Raw genomic sequence first — 20449 nt, 5'->3', positions numbered from 1 at the left:
ACTTTCGATAAAACTCAGAACAGCTGAAGTGTCTCTGCTGTTGAGCTGAAAAAAATGAAATCTGGCAGATGAGTACACTCAGTTTGCAGTAAATACTCCGTTGCTCACAAAATTTAAGCCCCGTATTGCTAAATTATACCCACAGAACATACCTGGAGTTGAGAAAGATGTGTCTAATTTACCCACAGACTCTGAGGATGTCCAAGTTCCCAATCTTTACTGATCACCCTGAGTCATTCTGATACAGCAAAACAAGACTGAAAAAATCAGACTTCAAGCTGAATTTCCAGGCAAGGCCACTGGTAGCCCTCAGATATATTCATTCTGCTGCAGAACACTGGATTCTATGTGTATGCATAGAATATATTTTATATAGAATATATAGAATATTATGTGATATAATATAATACATTGTATTATATTATGGATATTTTATAGTTTATTATAATATAATATATAATATACTCTATAATGTATATATCTATAATAATAATATATTATATATAATATTATGTATCTATATATATAGAATATATATGTACTTATTTTTATATCTGTATATTTATTGAGAAAAAGTGAGAGCAAAAGCCCTCAATATAGTTGTTTCTATTTAAAATGAGGTTGAATACCATGAAACAAAACAAAGATACATAAACATTGACTAGTTATGTATCTTCCCAGATGGTGGATTAAGTATGCAGAGGAGGCTTTATTTCTTACATCACTTGCTTCCTAGGTGCCTCTTTCAGGAGAAAGTAGCCTTGTTTCATCTGAACCTCCTTTAAGCAATGGCTGAAAGCACTAAGTAACAGGTGTTCATGCTACTTACCCAGATTGTACCACATGTCCCTGATTTCAAAACCAATCTGCCTTCTCATATCACCATATCTTAAAGAGAGAACAACAACAAAAAAAAAAACATGATTAAAAAAGATCACATACATGACATATCAATAAGCAGAGAAATCTGGTTTGAAAGTCTGACCAGCGTGCAAAAATATCTGAAAGTAGAGGTCAATCTGTAGCAGGGGGGCTGAAACTAGGTGATCTCTGAGGTCCTTTTCAGCCAGGCCATTCTGTGATCCTATGATGATTCTATGAAATCCTCCAGGTGTAACCCTTATCAGTGACACTGCACGGCCTCACTCCCCCAGCTCTGCCATACACATACATGCACTGATCTCTGCAGAACTCAGCTGGGGCCAAAGGGAGAGGGAGACCTGTTCAGGATGCCCCAAAAGACGCAGCCCCAAAGGCTGCCGCTCACCCTGTACTCCGTGCTGCCCCTCAGAGATCACTGAGTTTCCATTTACGCAATGAATTTCTACTTATTAAAAGGCAGAACACCAAACATTCACCTGGGCAAACCTCTCTGTGCCACGTTTTTGGATTACCTAACCGTCCTCTGGGACACGTGGGTGTTTGCAGAGATTAATTGTGAGCGTTTCCTACTTCTCAAACAGCGATGGCTGGAGGAAGCACGGCAGAGAGCTGCACGGCCTAAGGCTCTGTTTTATTTTTACACACACTCTTAGCATAACGCTGTCCTAGAAAATAAAACCAGGAGCACCAGGTGACATCTTGTGTGAAATCATCAAGGAGGAGCTTCTGTGTTGCACACCATGGGGATGTGGGGTCCTGGGCTGAAGCAACACAGACATGGATGCTCCTTTGCCTAGTGGCCCTATGTCCACTGTCCAGCTCTGGTGGCACCTGTGCCACATGCCCTCCACCACAGTGTTGATGCCAGGAAAGCTTAATGAACACAAAAAGCCCCACTGACTTCATGAATTACCAGACCAGCATCACAACCCATCCTCCAAGCCTAAGCAAGGAGCTCCGACAATCTACTTGCTACACAGATTATTTATACTTTGAAGACCATTAATTAAACCACAGGATGGGCAGAACAGCCGTGTCTGGCAACTTGAGGGGTTTTTGTGGGATAACAGCAAGACACCCTGTCATTAATAAGGATTAGTGATATTTCTGTGTGTCATTCAGTCTGTAATTACCTAATGTTTCAATGGAATGTTTAGTAAAAACTGCAAATTACAATAATTAAATTTTAATTATTGAATATTTAACACATTGAAATATGTACTTAAAAAAGAGGGCGAGTGAAATTGAATGAAGTGATTATTTATATTCCTTTGGCATAGAACTGATAGTTGTTTCCCCACAGCAATAGAAGTTAGTGCTTTCAAACACTTATTGCATCTGAAGAATTTACTGCCTTGGTTTTTGTCCCCCAAACATGATTAAACTGAAAATAACAACTTGTAAAATTATTATAAACAGACATTTACAATTTAGCAAACTTCATTAAGTATCCACTTCAAATGACTTAGTCTGTTTACTTATCTCAGTAGTGAGTAACGTCTGTTGATTTCTCCAATTCCATCAGTGAAATATGCTGCCCCACTTAATATCAAAATCACATCAGAACATCTCCGTCCAAGGATCTTATTCTCAAAAAAGGGAAAAAATCAGTCTCCAGCTGTATCTTAGGGGCATTTCCAGTGCCACCGGAGCCCTGGCATTGGTTTTTGCTCAGATCAGGAGCCCAGTGGGAGCCCAGTGCTCTCGTGGGTCCACCCCAACTCTGCTCAGAGGAGCAGGAAAGAGGACTGGGACCCAGAAATGCCGAGCTCAATCCCTCTGCTTTCCACCTGGTTGGGACTGCAGCACTTTGACTTTCATGAGTGTCCCTTGCACTCTTAACGATTAATTAAAGAGTTTGTATTACTGGTCGCATCTTGTGCAAAAACATGGCTCGTGCATTCCAGCTCTAACAAAGTGGGATTTACCTCGCTGAACAGAAGCACCTTGATTTCTCTGTGCAAGTCAGTGGCTTTCATGCTATTTATGGCATTTGTATCACAACTGCAAAACCCCGAGCTCTGTTTGACATCACTTTTCCACCAAACTTTTGAATATTCCTGTTTCATCACAGCAGCCCCACGAGTCACATGTACGTATAGACTCACAGAATGGCCTGTGTTGAAAAGGACCACAATGACCATCTAGTTTCAACCCCCCTGCTATGTGCAGGGTCGCCAACCAGCAGACCAGGCTGCCCAGAGCCACATATGGTAGATCACACAGTGCTGAAAAATTCTGTTTTAACACTGTGGTAAAGCACGGCTTCCAAAGGAAGCACCTCCAAACTCAGGATGGAGTGGATGAGTCTGAAGGGCAAAACACAGCTGCTGGGGGAAAAAAATAACAGAGAAAGCCCTCTGCTTTCTGGTCCAAGAGTGCAACCTACACAGTGCTGCCACTTCCAGCAAAACCCTTACAATCACATCTCACTGCAGCAGTGATAAACTCTTCCCATTCTCACTGCGGTATCTCGCATCACAGTAACACACAAAAAGGCTTCAATTTAGTAGTACAAAATATACCGTATCTCTCTATAGAAAGAATATATATTACACATAGAAGAGGTTTGCTCAGGGACTCGGAGCTTTAGAAGTGTGTTTTTGTGCATTAACTGTGGAAACCCGACTGAATATGGAAACAAATTGCTTTTGCAGGCGTTCTTTACGGATACTACAGCACTGAAAGTGAACCTGCATGCACAGTCTCAAAATATTCAACCAGCTTTTTCAGTGCTTAGTCAAGGATAGGGTCCTCTGCACCGGAAGCCCAAAGAAATTTGGGATAAATTCACACTGCAGCATTTTTTCTCTTTCCTTTCATTTGCTGTGGGATTCTGAAGTGGAATCACACAGCTCGAGCTGCCCGGTCAGAGGTAGGCAATGCTACCCCTTCTATAAGCAGGGGAGCAACACGGCTGCAGCTCTACAGAGCCAGTCCTTAGGGATAACACAGGGATACGGGCTGCAGTTGGGGAAATTCACCCTAAAAGGCTGTCAGGGATTAAGCAATAAAGAGTGCCCACAGAATGAGAACGATCACAAAGCCGAAGCAATTTAAAAATGCAGCTTTATAATATGTTAATACTTCTGAGAAGTCTTGACTTCATGAATATCCTGCAGTATAAAATACTGTCTTCATCAGTAATGAATCATGTAATTTAGATCTCGATTCAAGGGTAGAAACACACGCAAGGCTTGATTCATGTTTTTAAAAACCAACCTTTCATTATACCATGATTGCATCCCAATTTGAATAGATTTAGCTAAGAAATTAAACTGAAATTATGTTAACAGACCTCAAGTTCTTGTCCATGATTTAGATGACAAATAGGACTTACTTGTTAAGTATTTTTGTTCTCTTAGCACTCGAAAAATTCTCCAGTTGCAAAGACTCTTGTGTGAGAAAAGCAACGGCGAGGTGGAAGTAGTTGTTCCAAAGCTGAAAGGCCCCAGAACGACAAGAACAGGTACCATTAATTCTCTGAAATGTTTTTCTGAACCTCTACAAAACACCTTAGAAGAATCGAAGTTATTCACATAAATATTTAAAGGTGAAAATAACAAACACTATACAGACATTGTTTCTTGATGTATTTAGTACATCTCCTCGCTGTGTTCATGTTTCCATGAAACATTTCCCATCTACAAATCCTAATCGATTGCATTTGATTATTCAAGTAAAATAAAATATGAACACATAAATACTGGGAAAGGATAGAAAAGGATCCACACTAAGGCCCCAAGTTCGAGTCAATAGCTCTACTAAAGCATCAGTTAATGGCTGTTTGTGAGGGTGGATAGTGATAGGACAAGGGGAAATGGTTTTAAACTGAGACAGGGGAGGTTTAGGTTGGATATGAGGAGGAAGATTTTCATTCAGAGGGTGGTGACGCACTGAACAGGTTGCCCAAGGAGGCTGTGGTTGCCCCATCCCTGCAGGCATTCAAGGCCAGGCTGGATGTGGCTCTGGGCAGCCTGGGCTGCTGGTTGGCGACCCTGCACATAGCAGGGGGTTGGAACTGATGAGCATTGTGGTCCTTTTCAACCCAGGCCATTCTGTGAGTCTATGACCTGTCTGAGAAAAGGAAGGACACCCCTTTTTGCACATCTAGAGGGAAAGGAGGAGTTCAGTATGGTGCTCTGGGATAAAACTTGGTGCTGTTGTAGGAGCAGAGCAACACGACAATGGAGTGTAAGTGCTGAGGATGGAACAGCTGAACGGGGCTAACTGGGACTTCAGGGTTTACAGTCACATACACACAGACAACAAAATAATGTTGATGTGGCACATGGGGAGGTGGACACTGGGTATGGTGGGGATGTGCTGGCAGCTGGACTTGGGGATCATAGAGGTCTTTTCCAGCCTTAATGGTTCTATGTGTTTGGGACACAAATTTATTACAATGTTAATATTACATTCCAAGACACTGTTTGGTATTTTGATTTATTTTTTTTTCTTACCTGCAACTCGAAGTTGGCTTGATCAAGAAATTTTTTGTTTAGCATATCTGCATACTGATTAATTGCTCGCAGGAAGACTCTGAAAGATCAAGAGAAAATTACATAATTACACACTCTTCGGTGGCACCTTTGTACGTTTGGCATTCCAATTAGACAAAAACCGGAGTCTGTCTGGGAAGTGAGGTTTGTAGCTGTTACTTGAAAAGCAGTGTGATCTCACCACTGTTGAGCAGACGGAATTATATGCAGATGTTCTCAAAATTAATCAAGCAAATTCGCAGACGCAGAGTACAGAAACATAAGGGATGTTTTGGATAAAATCACTTGTCTTTAAAATATCTCAAGATAATCAGGAGATCATTAAACATTCATTTTATTAGGAAAAAAGTTGCTTCTTTTTTTCCCCCCTTAAAGTGACAGTGCCTTAATGCTGTAACTCACCAGAACTGGAACTGGCTCTATTTTAACTTGCAGGCGAAGCAAAATGTGTTTTCAAACACATGACACAGACACTATTTTACTTGTGGAACAAAAACACATTAAAAAGCTGTTGAAGGACAGTCTTCAAAATGTTGTGCGATGTTCTACTTCTAAAATGCTAATTTAATACCCAGTACAGTTTATTGCTTCCCTAAAAAGGTTGCTTGTTAAATTGCAATAGGAGTTGGCTTGACAAGCTTTAAAAATAAAACCAAATGGTACAGTATAAGTAGGTCACTACATATTCATGGTGCTTAAAAGTAAACATATTATTCTCCGGTATTCTAATCTCCATTTTCAAAATAAACATTAGATTCCTCCTGAAAACCTTACATTTATGCTACGGAACTGCCAGCTAATGCCCAGATAAATGAGCTTGTCTTTGGAGCAGGCTGTGATACAGATTTATGTCCCCTTAAAGCTCCAGTAACGATGAAGACCAATCATAACACATACAACCTTTCTTTCCTTTTCCCCAAAAGCAATCTTTAAGAGGAGATTGGCACTACTGGATGCAAATAACAAAGTTAATCTTTCTACAGGCTGACAAAAACAACAACAAAAAAACACCACCAACAAAATGTTTTAAAACAAAACAGTAGAAGCAGTTACAACTTCTGTTTGAATTTAAGGTACCTCCTGATCTGTCCTGAGACAAACAAGAAAGAACACTGAGCTGGATGCTTGGTTGCCCAAATGAAATCAAACCTCACACCGAGATGAGGGTGGGAGCAGAGATTATTCACGTATACAAAATTAACAGAACAAGGCACTAATTGTCACACGGCTGGGATGTATCAGTACTATAGAATCCAAGTACTCCCACAGCAGGAGAAGGAAAGTATCCAAACAAGAACAGAAATATTATTATTATTATTATTTCTGGTAAAAGTAGAACAGAAAATGTGGATAATGGAAGAATATATTAAACAGAAATGAATATGTAAAAGAAAAAGATATATACATGCACGCATATATACTTTCATGTGTGTTTAGACACATAAACATATACATACATTTCATAATACTGCTCTTTGCACCCAGAAGATCTCGCGAGCATCCCTGTACTTGTGCCCAGCACATGCAGAGATGCATTTCAGGAACAGCACTTCCATGCATTATTCACCATATCTTTGTCAGAGTATATATTTGGAAACAACTCCATTAAGAGATTTCATAAATGAGATGAATTCAGTGTACACAATAACACACTGCAGACGTATTTTAGATCTATGATTCAATTACTGAGCTGTAGCACATACTAAGATTGAATCCAAAGTTATCCCTGTAACCAGAATACCACTAATTCCATATGTAGATTTACGTCCTGTTTTGTTTCGTGTTTTTAAGGTCTGACAATGCTCTGAGATCTGTAACTGTTCCCAGAAGGATCAGCAACATACCAGTAGGAAGAGCTCAGTGATGCTCCTCGCCCTACCAAGATAAAATCAGTTCCGATACAGGGAGGATTATGCCTCCAATTTAATTATGTTGCCTCAAGACATCACTGTAATGTATTCAATCTGCTCCATCTAATTAAGCTTTGGAACAATCTCATTACTTTATATACCATTATTTTTCTTCAAATCGTAGCTCTCATTTTTCCCTATGTTCATTCAAGTGACTACAAATAAACAACAAACAGTGCAGAATCTACTGTACATTGCAACAGAAAAAGGACCAAACCACAACGCATCTATAAAAATGTAATTGTAAATAAATACCACCACTCACTCGCAGCCCATATGCTATCCTGTAACTAGAGTGCTTTGGGAAAGCAGGCATTCTCCCAACCTCCTACAGTAGAACATTAAAGAAAAAAAAAAAAAAAAGGAAAAAAATGCAGAGATTTAAGTGTTGATTTTTTAATTATTCAAGCCCCATTCTGGTTTTCATTTAATTTGATGTTATGCTCAACCCTATTACCATAAAAAGAGAAGTTATAAAGTGGAATAATCAGAGACCAGTTCAACTACTACCACCTCCTGGCACCATTAAAGTCACCAAAATGGTTTCTCTCATCCTGAGCTCATAGTGCATTCCAGTTTCTCTCTTACAGGATCTCCCAATGTCAAGAGAAAACAAAGAGGTGCTGATGACTTAATCTCATGAAGTTGATTTTAAGAATATATATGAAAATATGACCATCAAGAAGTAGCAAGTTGTATAGCATGCTTGGATAACAAGGTTGGAGAGATTTCATCCCACCTGCACCACGGAGTTAAGTTTGATGGTTATGAAGCCCACAAAAAAAAAAATGCTGAATGTAATGATGTAGGTGGATGTTGCCTTCTGTTGTGGTCACTGATTCCTGAACTCCTTATATGCTCTGACACACACAGGAGTGAGAAGCAACGTCATCCTGCTGGAATACAGACAGGACCCCAAAAGAAAAAAAGGATCTGAAACAGGATCTCAGAGAACATGTCAATATTCCGAAAACAATATAGAACAAAATGCCATGATGGGGTTGCTCTCAAGTGGAAAATTTTAAGATAGGATAGAAGGTGCTTGTGCATCCTTACATTCACCTAGGAGAATGCCAATGCCACTAACAGTGCAGATTTCTTTGGCCATTCCCCACCAGGTTGTTCTCCATGCTTAAACTGGAGCATACAGATGTGAGCCACATCCTCTCATTCTTCAGACACCAAAGTGAGGGGGAGTGAGAAAACCCAGAAAGACAGCTGAGAAATCGTAAGGCTTTTGGAAAGCATCTCAAGGATGCAGATGAGTCAAATCCAGCGTTAACTGGGAATTCTGCTAGATGTTGTGCAGATGTATGGAAATCCAATGATGCTGCAAAGAAAGGGTTCTCCTGGACCATTCAAGTACCATCTTGTGAAAGAGCTGCAACAACAGACATGGGGCTATGTGGTGAAGAGTCTGAAGGTTTGGTGGCCTCCTTACCATTTTGGTACGTTGCTCAGTTGTACGCTTCATTGGAAAGAAATATGATTGCTCTGATGAGATCATGTGGATGGAAGAAAAAAGAAAGAAATTGCCCAATGAATTCCTGGCTGTACTCCAGGAAATGGTGTGTTATCGTCTGCAAAGTTTGCTGCAACTCATGAATTTAAATGGTTCAGGTTTATACCCAAATAAAATTCAAAAGGGGAAGCAGAACATTTTTATGAATAATTCCAGGTCTTAGTTCAATCCTCTTCCTCTTTCAAAGCAGGTTCTGATGGTTTGCAATAACATCACTGTTAAAGTGAGAGAAACAAAAAAAAAAAGCAACAAAAAAAAGCCATCCAAAAATGGTTTCTCAGAGCAGGCAGTGTTAACAGATGAAGGTGCACTCGTTTGGACATCACTGGACCAAGAGAAGTCACCAAAAGTATCTCCCACATTCAGATGAAGAACATCAATCCACAGGGGCACAGCTTATCTCAGTGTAATTAATAACAAAGATTAGCTCTTGGTGCTTGCGCATAAAAAGGAGTGCTTTTCTCCAAGTTCAGTTTCTACTAACAAAAGAATGCATTATCCGTATCAAGAAGAGCCACGAAAGTTAAAACCTTGAGAAAGAGAGAAGTTGAGAGGCTGGAACTGCTCACGATGTACTGAGTTACAATACTGAGAACGTCGCACACAGCAACAAAATCTAACGCTAACATATTGCAAAAGATTTGTTAGACAAAAGACTTTATCAACCCAATTAAAAGAAGGAAATTAACGTGTTTTTTTTTTCCACAATGTGATCAAAATAGAAGGGTTATGATTGCAGAAGAACATCATTTCAGGAGATGGGAAGGGAAGACAGACTGGTGCTGAAGGACAAGTAACCAAACTAACATCCTAGAGGGGTGAGGTTTGTGGTTGCTGAGCCTCTGAGGATGGGTGGTGTTGGGGCTGCCTCTCCATGCATCAGCAGCTTTCTGTTGTAGCTACAGTGAAGGTCCTTTGAGGCAGGGACTGCCTCCTTATCCTGTGTTTAGACAGTTCCTAGCACAATAAGGCTCTATTCCATTATCTGCATACTTTGATAATGTATCCCTGTTCATTTATTTCCTGATAAGACATCTTATCAGTTCTTTATAAGTCAGGAGGAATAACCACCTGCATTAGCACACAGTGAGTCAAACACCTATGCTGCAGTTGGGTGCCACTTTGTTCTCCCTGCCCTGGGCATAAGGACAGGTAAGTCCTAATTCCTTCCATAATTTCTCCTCCCTTACAGCCCTCCATCCAGAGTCAATAAACCCACAAATGTGCTGCCCGTTCAAGCTGTAAGCATAACTTCAATTGCAACCACAGTGTATTTTTATCAGTGTTAATTCTTAATCACGTCCAGTGGTCCCACAGGGGGTTAAATGGTTTGTGGATGCACACCTAGAGATTGCTAGAGCAAATAATAACACAAATACTACTGCTTTGATTCTGCAATTTTACCTTTGCAGAGAAGCCCTTTTTTCCTACATACAGTCTTACTGAATCCAGGAGGATGGTCCTATTTGTCACATCTAGACCTCCATTGGCAACAGTGAACGAAGACAAAGAGGTATAGCATACAAGTGGAACAGCAGTCATTGTGCCAAACAACTCTTCTTTTCTTCCCTTTCTCAGATACAGTTGGCTCTTCTTTCTTCATTCTCTCTTATAATTAATCACATGCCCTGATTTGCTTGTTCACTGCGGTGAACATACTCTATGCCCCATGTTCATTCAGCCTCTCCCACCACTAGAAGGCATTTGCAAAAGCTAAAGGAGACGAGCAGAGCTGCATCACACCCAACTCATTGGGTAACACACACATGCAAATCAAACCAACTCTGCACAAAGACTTTTTTTTTTGGAGAATGATATTCCAGAAGTAGAACCACTCCTACAGTATATTCTGTTTTGCATATTATCATGTCAGCTTTTGCATCAGGTTTGCACTATAAGCTCTTGCACAAAATACAAGAAAATCTGAGAACAGTGCAAGCTACAAATGTAGTTCCTGAAAGTCTGCAGAGACCATCGAAGAGTAAGTACAGAAGAACCAAGGAACCAAAGGACAAATGGTTTCTGTAATGACAGCATAACGATCTAAACAGGAATATACACACACAGCTTAAAATAATCTAGGTTTAGCTGCTAATTCAATAAGAGAGGGAATTTGTGAAACGTTATAAAAGGGTCTATTACGCCATTTCAGTTAATTTAGATGGAGGGATAATGAATGCTTTATTACAGCTGATCGGCCTTCCTGCACATTACCATGCTTTGCATGCTTGTGATTTTGCTGCTCTGGGAGACAAATTTGCTGTGCATATATGAGACAGACTACTCTTATCTTGTCAGACTGTGTATGAAACAACAGACCTAGACCTTGAAATCCCCATGGAAAACCCAAACCTGAACAAATGCTCACTAACGCATGAATACCAAAGTCTTCTTTTAAAGAGAAATAACATCAAATACCTTCAAATTATTTCTCAACTTTCCATCTGCAAAGCATGGTTAAGTTTTAAACAACTTTTCACTCACGGATAAATTAACATTCGTATTTTAATACATCCCTGTAACAGCTTTTCTCTTGGCATCACATACACGATGACGATGCTCCAATTATTATGACGCTGAACATAGAGAATACGTAATACTCAGATACACATTCCGTGTATGTCAAATGAAAGGCAAAATCATGGAAATGGGTGAGCACGAAGGCACGTGTCCTCCTCCCATCTCCCTCCAATTGTCTCCCACCCCAAACTCTCTCTCTTTTCTTTCCTTGTGATATTATTACTATTAACTTCTTTTCACACCTCCCAACCTGACAGCTGCTCAGCCCACATCAAGGTTTCCAAAATCCCTTTCATTTTACACTTCTCTGTGTGATAGTTCCCTGCCCAGCCTACTTGTCACTTACTTTTTTTTTGTTGGATAATACGTTAAAAAGAATCCTTGCAATATATTCCTACTAATTCATCAGGCTAAAGAGCAGCCAAAACTTGGGAAGAAAAAAAGAGAAGAAAGACAGAAACAAAGCCCTTGATCATTTGCTTTCTGTTGAATTACAATTCCTGGGCTGACCGTGATAATAGCACAGAGTAATCCCAATGAAGACTTGCTGCTAAATACTTACATTAGCATAATCTTCTCATAACGTCTACTTCACACCAGCACAGGTGCATCGTGTCACTTTATTAACCTATTTTCTAATAAATATTTCAGAAACAGTTTTAGCACATTATCTATAATCACTGACACCTCCTTCCTGATTTATATTCTGCGCTGTGCGCCCTCTAAAACAATGGGGACGGATGAATGAAAAATAACTGCAAGTTACAGAATTCTGAAGGACAAACTTGCACTCTGACTACCAACAATCACATCCACAATGCACTGCTTCGCAAACAACCTCTGCAGTGCTGCTGTCTCACACCTTAAGGCCCATTTTTGCAGCAGAGAAGTGCTCTGACGCCGGGCAACCAAACGATGAGCGTTAACAGAAAGGAACGACACAAAGCAAAGGAAAGAAGAAAGTTGGGATTTCTTTTTCTTTCCTTTTCTGTCTCCAGAAATTCTGCCTGCCGTTTAGCTCCAGCCATGGATTGAATCTCGTGCACTAAATTTCACCTCCTAGAGACTTTTATGACAGAAGTAATAAAAGCTTGGAAGTGGTGTTTTCTTTAAGGGAAATGCTAAAAGACAATTTGAGTGTTTTTGGCTAAGGCTACAATACTGGGAAACCATTACCTATTGCAAGTAGACAACATCAGTGTTCCTACTCCCCAAAAGCAAGTATTCTATAAGGAAAGTACAACCACTGAATTCAAAATTGACTAATTCTATCATGACAGTCAGCAAAAACTTGGGACAGATCTTATCATTTAAAACCAAGGTAATTTTTTGAAGCACCCCTCTAAGAAACCTCCATGTTCAGCTGCGTTATTAAGCAAGCAGTTTTCATTTAAAGCAGTGCTCAGCAAACTGCCAGAAGTCTTTGCTATGGAGCAGGTATCACCACCTTCCCTTGCTGAGTTTATGTGCTAAAAACATCACTTCCAAGCAGTTGCATTTCCCAACTGAGAAGGAAGAGCACATTTGTAACGGTCCCTCTATGTAAGATGCCTGAAGGTCACTGAGCAACAAAAGAACGTGATGCCTTATAAGAAGTAAGGCATCTTCCTTTGGCTTGGCCTTAGAAGAGAATACTGCCAAAGCATTTTACAATTGCTGTAGTATCAGATATCAATGTCTGCATGGAAATGCAGCAACAAGGAAGTTTTTAAAGCAAGAAGACAATAAAAAGAGAACAACCTATGACCACCCACATAAGCCCTCCAGTCAGCCCCAGCCATCCCAGCCCTTTGATTCTGTTGGTGCCACCAGGAAGATTTAGCTCTCAGGAATGACCAACCCCAGGCAATTTCAGTTCCGCTCCCCTCTATTTTACACAAAGGAAGCAAAATACAGAACCACATTTAGGATGGTGTGCTGACGTCCAACAAATGGAAAAACCACTGTTTTTTTTTTCCCCCTACCACACTGCTTTTGAAAGCATTTGGCCTGGAAATAACTGGAATCAAGTCACGTGAAGTGCGGCAAAGGACACCAGGTGAATTTTCCTGCAAAGTGTGAATCTTCTGATTATGAATTTGGGGGAAAAAAATGTTTCAAATACATGACAGCACTGCACCAGCAAGGGAACCTCTCTGCTTTTCTGCTGACAGCACTGTCCTTTGTAACTCGCACATTTCTACAGATACCTTGATGTGAATACTGATTAAGGCTACTTTGGGTAATTATGGATAAATCAATAGTATTGATTCACTGCATTTCATATTCTTTGACATTTTCATCAATCGTGCAATCAATTGTTTAGACAATTGCAGCTGGATAAATAAATCTCGTAATGCTTGGAAAATAATCCTAATTTTTCCTGTGGATATTTGATCAAAGTCCATCACAGAATACAAATGGGGAAAAAGCAAACAACCCACAGAGTAAGGCGCCCAAAGGTTGGTCCAGCAGCAAACCAGTACTGCTTGGGTCATAAATCAAGTGCTCCTCAGTATCTCAGTTTGCTGGAAAGGTCTTTTGGCTTCATACATTATCCAAAACGTTAAGTTTACCACAATGCCAGATGGCAAAAAGTTTCCTTGGGAGCTGAGAATAATTTGGCTTTTACACTACGTCTTCTCATGACTTTTCATTTACAAGAGGTGCTGTCCAGAAGAACCAACTTACACAACCTTGGGATGTCCTTCTCCCAGACCCAAACCAGCGAGCACAAGACTTAACTCCCTGGGAAGCAGCAAAAATACAATCTTCTGGTAATTGATACACATATATTAGACATATTTATATAATCACAGAATGACCTGGGTTGAAAAGGACCACAATGATCATCCAGTTCCAACTCCCCTGCTATGTGCAGGGCTGCCAACCACCAGATCAGGCTGCCCAGAGCCACATCCAACCTGGCCTTGAATGCCTCCATGAGACAACTAATAATGGCTGTTCCATTTTGCTGTTTCCATGCATATATGGGGCTGGCAGCCTTGTGAAGAGATCACTAATGCTGGGAAAGTATTGAAAAACCACCACAACAATATAACCACTTTTCTGGAGCTTTAGGTAAGGCTGCATTTGATCCTAAGCGTGGCACTCAGATATTGCTGTGACACACGTTTCAAGAAGGCAGTGGGGTATGGAAGGGGAGAGTGAAGCGAGACGAAAACACTGCTGGTCCCCTGCACAGACAATTGCTTGCACAACCCAGCTATTAACCTCTGGATAAGATCAGTGCTTTGCTGGTCTTTTAATTTCTCTTGCAGGCTCCTGTCTGCTATGGTTTGCAGCAAGACAACGAGACTGGAATGAAGGCCTCAATGCAATGCTTCAGTGCCTACAAGTCCCAGTGATCCTCCCAGCAAGTGCCCACCAGGAGCCCATCCCCTCTGCAGCCATCAGTAGGATTTTTGGCTCACGTGGAAAGAGGCAAACTGCACAAGAGGTCAGCACTGCAGGAGCCATGATAGCAAAAAGCGGCAGTGTAAAGTTAAGGAGAAGGAGGGGCTCAAACACAGAGGGATGAGGTGGTTAAGGTACACGGGAGCAGAAGGAAGGATAAGGGAAAAACCACTTCCTAAAGCCAAGAACACAGTGAAGGTGCCTGTGGCTCAGAGGGGACGCTGAGCCTGGAGCTGGCCCATAAGCCCTATGCACCATTCATCTGGTGCTTGCTTCTGTTGGTGATGTTCGGCTGTGGTTTTATTTTTTTTTCCCCACTTTTTATTTTCTATGGTGACTTTTCTATACCATCCCAGTGCAGTAATTAAGCTGGTGGGTTAGCAGGGAATTACATGCATGGCTGGGCCCTGAGGCTTGGTGAAGACCCGGGTCTCAAAGTTCTGCAGCAAACATTGGCCAACATCCAACCACTCAGGGCAAGGCAGGGATCTCTGCTCCCTGCAAGAGATCCACATCGGAGTCGCTGCTCTCAGCCCCTTTGGATGATCAGTGTGGAGCAAACCCACACCATTCCCCTCATGCACATCCCAATACATCTGTAACACTCTTTTCAGTTCTGCTCTATCCCTTATTCTGGGGAAGCCCACAGATGCTGATTACCTTTGACTGCCTTCAGCATTAATTTCATCCTCACCAGGCATGTGCTTTCTCCAATTTAGTAGAGCTAAATAATGCTGCAGATAGAAATGAACTGCGTTATAAGGAATCGCAATGGAATTGCACAATCAAAACCATTTTTGTTCACTCTTGTAATGAGTGTGCAGCATGTGAGGAGAACTCTGGGTCAGCAGAGGGGCATTCCTGACACCACAAACAGCTGCTTCTACAGAAAGCAATGTGTTCTGACACAGCATGGCTGCGGGCTGCACTGCCTGAACGTGCTCAGGGCCCTGGAGGACCTGGCCCTTGTTGTGCCCATCCTCCTGCAGCTGGCCAGCAGCTTCTGCCTGCTGAAGGCAAAGCCTCAGAGGCAAATGCAACCCAGGTCATGGAAAAGAAAAGAAGGGAATCCTTCAGCATGGAATCCAGTTTGGCACAACTTCTTTTAGGCAGTACTTCATTTTCTCTTTCAGTGTTAATCCTGAGGAAGCTCTTCAGGTGACAAAAATATGCTATATGTGGATAAGACATATTTAAACCTACAGGAAACTATCTGGCTTTATATATACTTACATATATAGCATCCTGAAAGTCCTGTTTTAGTATACCATAAGACTCGCATTTTATTTCTGACAACAGGGTTTGTCAGACTGTGCTGGAAGGTACAGCTGCTGTTTGTGGATTCCTGATCTTAGTTCCTGTAGAGCCATACAGAAGTTTGGTTTAACAGAGAATTAACAAGCATGCCCCCAGCACCAAGGCAGGCCAATTGACTGTCCCAAACCCAGCACTTTGAATCCTTACATCAGCCTCATTTGGACATGTTCTGGCTCTGGCAGCAAGGCTGGACAGGAGCACACAGGAGCACCGTGCACCCAGCAGTGCAGCTGGTGCAAGGTCTGCAGGAAGCAGCAGCACGGTGTGCTCAGGGCAGAGCAGTGCACCTCTCCAGGCAGCACAGATGGGCAGTGCTTCCCACATCAGCACAGCTGGAGTCATTGTCCCAGGCCTGCCTCGAAGTGCAGCTGGGCAAAAGGCTTGCATTTACGCCACGCACATTTATGTACCATTCATGCTCCTTTTATATTCTCCTCTGGCCTGAATTACACACTCTGGCTATCTCTATAGACAGCTAATTTATAAAGCCAATGGCACTGAAGCTGAGCAGCTTCTCTATGAGCAGACTGTAATTATTTTATGGGCTCATATGGGTGGTAGGAACAAAGACAAGAAAAATCCATATTAGCCCCAGAGCCAGCAGCTTCACCCACTGAGATACGGCTCAGCAAAACATGGCGAAGTTGATCTTTTTTTTTAAAACCAATGGTTGCACATATACAATTTATAGTAACATCCCAACTTGTGCTAATCTTATACAGCGTAATACAGAGTAATGGAAAAGTGTATTACTTTGCTGTTGAACACCACGATGTGTCCCCGACACAGTGATCGGAGGAGCCAAGCATTCTTGTTATTTAGCAGCCTTTTTCCTTGCCTGGGAACACCACTCACTGCAGCAGAACCATTTGCAGGAGGCGAATGTCTGACTTCAGGGGACTACACAGATGTTAGCAGCCTGGAGGAGAGGGGGCCTGGGGGGATCTCAGCAGTGTCCACAAATATTGGAGGGAGACGCAAGAGGGAAGAACCAGGCTCTGCTCAGCGGTTCCTGGTGCCAGGAGAAGATGCAACGGACACAAACCAGCACAGAGACACTGTGAAGTGACTCATGGATCTCCAAACCCACCTGGATGTGGGTGTCCTACCAAAGCAGGGTGGAATCAGAGACCCAGCGGTCCCTGCCATCCCACGTCAGGACACTCCTGGTACAAATTCCCACTAAGCCAACAGACGACTTGTTTCACCCCTGCACTGCACTGAGGTTTAAGCAATAACACACAGCTAAAGCTGCACAACACCAACTTAAGGCTGTATGAACATTCGAAACCCGCAGCAATCAAAGCTGCCAACCACAGGATGGGCAGCAAGAGACAGAGAGGTGCCCAGGAGGATGACAGCTCACTGGAAGCAGGTGCACATGTCAATTCCCAGCACTGACCTCATGCCAGCACCAAGAAGCCAGGACTGAGCCGAACACCATGGCCTTCCAATGGAGAGCAATGCTGGTAGGACAGAGACTTGTGAAGGACAGTAAAAAGCTGCTTTTAGCAAGGCCAGGGATAGTCTCACAGATAAAGCTCACCAGCACTTCCATATCCATCTGTAGCACACATCATGGAAGGTCTGGCAAAGGCATGACCTGCAGGCCAACCCTGAACAAGCAGAATATTAGTCAAGGGTTTATGTAAGGTAAGAAGCATGGCTTTCTGGATTTGTTCCATAGCCTAACAGACAAACCCAGAATGGCACACACAGTTCGTTCAAATATCACCTGTTCCCACCTCTAACATCAGTAAAACACAAACTGTGATGGCTGAAAATTGGTGCCCTAAAAGTGGCTCCGTGTGGTAATTGAGATAAGTGCCTTCAATCAGAAGTCCTCGCATGGCCAACAAAAGCTTGCTGTAAGGGTTCTGTCTGATCACACCAATGGGCCAGAAAGAGAACGGAACAAAGGTGCTAAAGATACAGGGGATGTTGAAAATCCAACACGTTGTTTTACCTTTCCTCCAGGTCTCTGGTGGAAAACAGTATTTTAAAAGAAAACATGCAACAGTGGTTCATGCATTATTGCTAAGACAACTCCCATCTTTTTTTTCTAAACATACCAACTCCGAGGTTCAGAGTTCCCCCCATATTCTAGGAGGCTTTTTCCTTGAGTTTTATTGGAAAGAATAACACCTCCCTGTCCATCTCCCTTCACTTCATTGAAAACCATTCTCCCTTATCGCTTATCTGGCAGTGTATAAAGTCGGTCTCCCTCCTCCTTATGAGCTCTCACACACTGAGTCGCAACGAAGCTCCCTCCAGACCCAAACACAAACCTCACCAATACTCACCACCTCCCCACAATATTCTAACAGAGCACTGCAGATGCTTTTACACTTCCATTAAAAATACTACGTTTCAGCTCAGATACAAGTAATTATTACGTTGATTATTTGCTCTGTGCCACAGTTGGAGAATATAATTGTACAGACAGGCAAAGAAGAAAAAAACCAATTCGAGTCCAAATTAACCCTACACACATTACTTCAGCAGGAGAGTGTCTTAATTGCAATTACCCATTCAAAGACCAACACAACACTTTGTTCTTAATTTGTGTGTAGAATGATGAATAGGTTTTAAATTAGTCAAAAAAGTAAATATTTGTCTGTGACAAATCACAATTACCACACCATCACAGCTGTATAAATTACTGTCTGCCGAGAAGTTTCCAGCTGCAGTAAATACAGACTTCTTTAAGTCACTTGATAAGCATGGCAAGTCCGGGGTCACCCTCTCTCATTCAAAATAGTTAAAAACAGGTTAATGAGGTCAGGCCCAGACAAAAGCAATCCTGAGGAGCAAATGACTTTCTGCCTTGAAAGACCAGTGCTGTGTGCTGCACCAGCCCTGGGTCTGACTCTCCTGGCTCAATAAAAGCAATCTGCCCTGGGGTGAATCTGCAACTCACACAGTCCACCTTAATGGAGGAGCAGGATAATGCTGGTATGACGATGTGCAAATGAAAAACAAGGTGTTCATGTTTTGTCTTTTGTGTGGAGTTAGAGAATAAGTAAAACTTCCATTCATTCATGTGGGACTGCTCAGGCAATCTCTGCAGCCTCCTCTGTCGATATCAGCTGCCTCATTTTCTTGTTCTGCATGGAGTTTCATCCCTAAGAGAACACGACTAACCCAGGTAAGAAAGAAATCTGTGTTTTCCTACTCCACTACCAGCTAAAATCAGTTTTCTCCACTTTTTATTTAAAGAGCAGTCAATAGGGCTGTCACCACGTGTGCCAGGACCCAAACGTTCATCCCAGCAGGGAAGGGCACGTGCAGAACTCCTTGGTGAAGGGGAAGAGGCTCCAAACCTGATGCCCTGGGAGTGCTGACGGGGCAGTGAGGCTCTGCCGAGGTCCCTTTGTCTCTGTGGGGCTCCAGAGGAAGACCTATGGCCAAGTGGGTCAGACAGAGTCACAGAACCATAGAACTGTTCAAGCTGGAAAAGACCTTTAAGATCCCCAAACCCACCCCCCACCACGCCTGCTGCCCATGTCCCTCCCTGCCACATCTCTGCAGTCCTAAACACCTCCAGGGAAGGGGACTCCCTCACCCCGAGCAGCCTTGGCAGCCCATTCCAGTGCCTGACACATCACAGACGGCTCTGTGAGTCTCTACTGAGCTGCTTGGGTGTCTGATTTGGGGCACTGCTTCTGAAGACAAACAGTGGGTGAAAACCTACATTATTAGTGGTTTGAAAATATATACTTTTTTTTTTTAAACTTCAGACAACTCTCGCATTGCCTTTCAAGGATTTTTTACCCCAAACCTGAAATAACAGCAATAAAAGGCAAAGATGAAAAGTGGGGTGAGAAGCAGAGAAGAGCATCTCTCCCCCCACTCCTCCCTGCACCGTGTGAAGCTGCTTGCTCCAGGCAATGTGCTCTGCTGCAACAGGGTGTGCTGTTGTCAGAGCTGCCCTCAGAAGCAGCAGCTGACAAGCCTCACTAGTGCAAGTAAATCCAGCAGGGTATCATTTGTAAAAGCCATCCCATGCCTTGCGTGGCTTTGGGTCTGCTGTTCAGCTAGCATAGCCCACGCTCCTCCTGCTGAGTATCACCAACTCCCAGTTTTTAAAACAACAAATATAAACTCAAAAAAAACCTGAAATTGCAGGCAAAATGCCAAGAGCAGCTCCTGGGAGAAGGCAGGGGAAAGACAACTTCACATCAGCCCAGTGATGCATCACCCTGGGTGCACATACAGTACACCTCTACAAGAAACCTACAGAAACTGGATGCCACGGAGACTGACTTGGATAAGAGAACTGAAGCAGACTATATAAACATTTACTTCACATTACTTTTCTGCCATCTGGCTCCAGTAGTCCATTTTCCCCTCTGAACAGGACCTAATAGGTGATAAATCAGTTCCCAAGTTTCGGGCAT

At 42.3% G+C, this 20449-nt stretch overlaps 1 protein-coding gene across 7 annotated transcripts in view; it reads right to left on the bottom strand.

Moving 5' to 3' along the window:
• DOCK1 (dedicator of cytokinesis 1) overlaps positions 1-20449 on the bottom strand; it is a 275550-nt gene that overhangs the window by 77297 nt on the left and 177804 nt on the right. For 6 of the 7 annotated variants that reach the window (XM_046943088.1, XM_046943087.1, XM_040702563.2 and 3 more), the window contains 3 exons: positions 5346-5424; positions 4223-4323; positions 830-888 (listed from right to left, as the gene is read on the bottom strand). In XM_046943088.1, the coding sequence (XP_046799044.1) occupies positions 830-888; positions 4223-4323; positions 5346-5424 (239 nt within the window). Of the gene's footprint in view, positions 1-169; positions 345-829; positions 889-4222; positions 4324-5345; positions 5425-20449 lie in introns of those variants that run through there. The other variant, XM_040702569.2, reaches the window with a different exon arrangement.

The sequence above is a fragment of the Gallus gallus genome, chromosome 6 (assembly GCF_016699485.2).
Source record: "Gallus gallus isolate bGalGal1 chromosome 6, bGalGal1.mat.broiler.GRCg7b, whole genome shotgun sequence".
NCBI lineage: Eukaryota > Metazoa > Chordata > Aves > Galliformes > Phasianidae > Gallus > Gallus gallus.
The sequence above is the reverse complement of the archived record's forward strand: the minus strand, read 5'-3'. Positions and strand labels throughout refer to the sequence as shown.